Raw genomic sequence first — 5,777 nt, 5'->3', positions numbered from 1 at the left:
TACAAAACATTAATAATCTATCATAAACTTACTAAGTACTTCATCAGCTGTTATCCTTGCTGAAATATCCCTTGTCAGCATTCTCCCAACAAGATCTCGTGCAGGTTTAGATATTGATTCCCACATCCCGGTTTGGAAATCTAGCTTGGAATTCTTAATAGCCTCAAAAACTGCTTCTTGTGAATCCCCTTTAAATGGAAGAACACCAACCAACAGAGCATGCAGGAGCACTCCAGCATTCCATATATCCGCCTTTTCTGAGTATCTACCCAACAACACTTCTGGTGCAACATATGCAGGGCTCCCAGCCAAACCCGTCAAGTCCTGACCTGCAATGCAAATTTCTAGACAATGAGGCTATGCATAAACAACATAAATGACTCATGTATGTATGTATGTATCTTTTACTTATGTGTGTGTATTTATATATATGTCAATTGAATTACTGATATTTTTAAATGCTTAAAAATTAAACAAAGTGACCTTAGAGTAGGAATGGTTAGCTTCAAACTATTATAAGCATTTTCTCTAGGACCTCTTATTCTTAGACCGCTAGCAAATTTAATTGAATATTGAACATAGTAAACTTAAGGGAGATGACCATCTGAACTCTCCAATTTTTACTCCTATGTACAGGGTAACATTAGTAAAGTACAATTCAGTTGAAAGCTCATCATGATGAACTTCTTCAAACTTGGTAATTAAGGTCAAATGCTCTCTCTGCTCTTTCTGTTTCTTTTTCTCTGCGTCATGTGATCTTAATGAACATTGTCTTACTAGCTCAGATATTATTAAGGTGAACATGTGTGCCTGGTTTTCACTGTATCTGCTCTTTTTGTTTTCCTCCTCCCATTATCTGATAGATCACATATCCCCTCGGTCTACTTCCATGTGTATATAAATGTGTGAACTATTGATGCTCATCTTGATACCTGTTTCGCAAGTTACTTTCATAGTTTCATTTGCATACATGTAACAGGGTGTGACAATAATAATATATAATACTATTATTGTATTTTTTATTCTCTATTTGAGATCTATATGTAATAGACAAATAAATGGTGGCGAAGAAAGTTTGCCTTTATGAGGTCTGGAACTGAGTAACGTTTCTGTTAATAAAACAATAACCATTTACTCAAACCACCCACACTGAATTTATAATTACAGTATACACAATTAATCAACAGTTTCAATCATTATAGAATAAATTTATCAAAATGAGAGAGTTAAGGAACACATGATGTTTTTTCATGCAACACTTTAACATTAACATCAGCAACACTTTTAACAAATGTTTTTTCATTGAAAATTTTCCTAACACACACAAGTTTAATATCGGTGTCAAGAGATCCTACCCTTATATATATATATATATATATATATATATATATATATATATTGTGTATGGGCTTTGGATTCATCATGCAAGAAGACTAATTTTTTTTCCTACAAAGAAAAGTCAAGTTAAATATTAATAAAAAAAGTTGAAGAGACACAATATTTAATGACTTTGGGCATGCATGATAACCTGTTCGGAATCATTTTTTTTTAATTTATGTTCCCGGGAAAAATGGATAGAAAACTCGTTTAGTAAAACCGGTTTATTTTTTTGTTCCCGGGATAAACTGGTTTAATTTTTGTGCAAGGGAACAGAAAAAAGAATCAGAAAGTTTCTATTTATTTGTTCCCAGGCACAAAACGAGAAACACTTATCTCTCTCAATCACTCTCCACCTCTACCATCACCACCACCACCACCACCATCATCCCGACATGACCACCGCCACCATCGTCGCCGCCGCAGTCGTACCACTAGTGCCGTCGTCACCTCCCCCCACTACCACGATGCCACCGCAACCATTACCACCACATCCACCCATCACTGCTACCATGGCACTGTCACCACCACCACAATTACCACGCCGCCATCACCATCACCATCACCACTATCACTGTCACCGTCACCACCACCATCATCGTCGTCACCGCCTCCGCCACCATCGCCATCACCACGCCACTGCCACTGCCACTGCCACTACTACCATCACCACGACGCAACCGCTACCATCACCACCACTGTCACCAACCACCACTACCATTGCGGCAGCCATTACCGCCACCGCCACCAACCACCACCACCATCGTCTCAGCCATGCCTTCACCACCACCACCACCACTGTCACCTACCACCACCGCCACCGTCGCAGCCACTGCCATCACCACCATGATGCCATCACAACCACCATCACCATGCCACCGCTACCATTGTGGCCGCTGCCACCAACCACCATCCCCACCACCATTGGCGCAGCCACTGCCGTCACCTCCACCTCCACCATCCCCGTCGTTACCACCATCATCCCCACCACTACCGTCACAACCACTACCACTATCATCACCACGTCACTGCCACCACCACTACCGTACTGTTGTCGCCACCACCACCACCACCACAACCACACAACATGAAAATGAAAGTGATGATCCGAATTTTTTTATATTTAATAGGAATTATTTTTTATTATATTATTTGTTGTGTTATCAAACACAATTATCAAACACAATGGTAGGGAATGAAATGGTTGTCATGCACACCATTTATCTTGTCTGTAGTAGTTGCATGACACTGTACCTGCAAGGCTGCAAATATGAATATATATATATATATAATTTGTATTTTTTTACTAATTTAATTTAATATTATATTTTAAATTTTAAATAAATTATTATTATTTATAAAATAACATCAATCCTATTACTTTACAAATTAGAGTTATAAATCATGATCTCATAAGACATAAAATGTCTTTAAGTGAATAATATATATAATAAATATATTATATTATTAAAAAATTCAAAAAGCTAGCATATAGGTTTTTAGACCAGATTTAAGTGGATTTATGACATATTTTTTAAGGGAAATATTTTTCTCATGTTGCATGAGACAAATTGTCTCATCCAACACACAAAAAAGTGAGTGAGACCTACTGAGAAAAAGAAAGAGAAAGAAAAAAATGAATCCTACCCACTTTTTTATGTGTTGCATGAGATAATTTGTCTCATACAACATGAGAAAAATATTTCTCATTTTTTAAATAAATTTTCTGAAAGTAAAAGGCAAATAGAGCCGACCAGCTCAGATTTAAGGTAGGCCCGCCAATCTATTTACGCAGCTGGCCAGGTGTGGACTAAAACGGCTGCGTGAGAACATTCTTAAGCCCCAACCTAAACCCCAATGTGTTAAAACCCTTAGATCCACCGGAACCTCAAAGCTTTCATCCCTATCAATTTTGCAGCTATCACGAACATTTAACTCAAATGAGAAGGTTCACGTGGTTAACGCCAGTGAGTGAATCAACAAGAATTCCAAAATCATTCAAAATTATTGTTCCATTTTCTCAATTATCCTTGTTCTCATCACCAATTCTTCCAAAGCAGTATCGGCGCCATTCTTCCAATGTAGCGTAATGTTTTAACTTTTTCAGGCTATTCTAGGTGGCAAAGTTGAGGTGCCTACTTTATCGGGGAAGATGCAAGTAAAAGTAAGCAGTAAGCTAAGATTTACTTTGTTAGTATAATTTTTTTTTAAGTAAAGAAAAGTTTAGAGGGGCCAAGGTTGGTCCATTTCAAGATGAGGGCATGCTACAAGCTTTAGTAAGGGATCACAATGATACTTATAGATGACTTACCAAAGAAAGTTCACTAATAGGACTTGAACCTGAGACCTTGTTATCGACTCTGTTTGATATTGTCAGTTGAGTCAACCTCATCAGTATAGTCTTTTTGTTCCACTATGAAATTGAATTTCGAATGACACAGAAGTTTTCCCACCCCCACCCCAAAATTTCCTCAAAAGTTTTATTTTGAACTTTTTGAATGAGGAATTCTTGAAACCACTCACTTTATAATTAACCAAACCTTCTCATTTTTTGTGTTCGTGATAGCTGCAAAATTGATAGGGAAAAGCTTTGAGGTTCATATTATTTTGGGGCTTAAGAATGTTCTCAATTAGTCCCCATTAATGTTTTTTCATAAAATCTGAGCTGGTCAAATTTTTACTTTCAGAAAATTTATTTAAAAAATTTTTTTCTGATGTTGTATGATTTACTCATGCAACACATAAAAAAGTGGGTAGGATATATATTATATTTCTTTCTATGTGTGTTGGATGAGACAATTTGTTTCATGCAACATGAGAAAAATATTTCCCTTAAAAAATATGTCATAAATCCACTTAAATCTGGTCTAAAAACCTATATGCTAGCTTTTTGAATTTTTTAATAATATAATATATTTATTATATATATTATTCACTTAAAGACATTTTATGTCTTATGAGATCATGATTTATAACTCTAATTTGTAAAGTAATAGGATTGATGTTATTTTATAAATAATAATATTTATTTAAAATTAAAAATAATATTAAATTAAATTAGTAAAAAAATGCAAATTATATATATATATATTCATATTTGCAGCCTTGCAGGTACAGTGTCATGCAACTACTACAGACAAGATAAATGGTGTGCATGACAACCATTTCATTCCCTACTATTGTGTTTGATAACACAACAAATAATATAATAAAAAATAATTCCTATTAAATATAAAAAAATTCGGATCATCACTTTCATTTTCATGTTGTGTGGTTGTGGTGGTGGTGGTGGTGGCGACAACAGTACGGTAGTGGTGGTGGCAGTGACGTGGTGATGATAGTGGTAGTGGTTGTGACGGTAGTGGTGGGGATGATGGTGGTAACGACGGGGATGGTGGAGGGGTGACGACGATGATGGTGGTGGTGACGGTGACAGTGATAGTGGTGATGGTGATGGTGATGGCGGCGTGGTAATTGTGGTGGTGGTGACAGTGGCATGGTAGCAGTGATGGGTGGATGTGGTGGTAATGGTTGCGGTGGCATCGTGGTAGTGGGGGGAGGTGACGACGGCACTAGTGGTACGACTGCGGCGGCGACGATGGTGGCGGTGGTCATGTCGGGATGATGGTGGTGGTGGTGGTGGTGATGGTAGAGGTGGAGAGTGATTGAGAGAGATAAGTGTTTCTCGTTTTGTGCCTGGGAACAAATAAATAGAAACTTTCTGATTCTTTTTTCTGTTCCCTTGCACAAAAATTAAACCAGTTTATCCCGGGAACAAAAAAATAAACTGGTTTTACTAAACGAGTTTTCTATCCATTTTTCCCGGGAACATAAATTAAAAAAAAAATGATTCCGAACAGGTTATCATGCATGCCCAAAGTCATTAAATATTGTGTCTCTTCAACTTTTTTTATTAATATTTAACTTGACTTTTCTTTGTAGGAAAAAAAATTAGTCCTCTTGCATGATGAATCCAAAGCCCATACACAATATATATATATATATATATATATATATATATATAAGGGTAGGATCTCTTGACACCGATATTAAACTTGTGTGTGTTAGGAAAATTTTCAATGAAAAAACATTTGTTAAAAGTGTTGCTGATGTTAATGTTAAAGTGTTGCATGAAAAAACATCATGTGTTCCTTAACTCTCTCATTTTGATAAATTTATTCTATAATGATTGAAACTGTTGATATTCCTTGTAAATAGAATAGGAAACAGATTATGTGCTTGTTGTATTTAGTTTAGTCAATCCCTGAAACTACGGAATTTAATTGTGTATACTGTAATTATAAATTCATGAGGTTTAGAGAGGATTCCTCTCAAGTCATTCATATGAGAAGATCACTTATTCAGGTCTTAAAAAAGAGAGGAGGGATTTTGGGGTGGGG

At 36.4% G+C, this 5,777-nt stretch overlaps 1 protein-coding gene across 1 annotated transcript; it reads right to left on the bottom strand.

The window, feature by feature from the left end:
* Positions 1–39: 39 nt before the first annotated feature.
* LOC133285704 (serine/threonine-protein kinase PEPKR2-like) lies at positions 40–2,141 on the bottom strand (the record flags this gene model as incomplete). Its single annotated transcript, XM_061482976.1, has 2 exons — positions 2,087–2,141; positions 40–329 (listed from the first exon to the last, which is right to left on the bottom strand). Coding segments are annotated over exons 1-2 (345 nt in total), but the record flags the coding sequence as incomplete, so codon positions are not given.
* Between the last annotated feature and the right edge of the window lie 3,636 nt (positions 2,142–5,777).

Source organism: Gastrolobium bilobum, unplaced genomic scaffold (genome assembly GCF_033153095.1).
Source record: "Gastrolobium bilobum isolate Gb01-03AN ecotype WA unplaced genomic scaffold, APGP_CSIRO_Gbil_v1 utg454844, whole genome shotgun sequence".
In the NCBI taxonomy this organism is placed as follows: Eukaryota; Viridiplantae; Streptophyta; class Magnoliopsida; order Fabales; family Fabaceae; genus Gastrolobium; species Gastrolobium bilobum.
The sequence above is the reverse complement of the archived record's forward strand: the minus strand, read 5'-3'. Positions and strand labels throughout refer to the sequence as shown.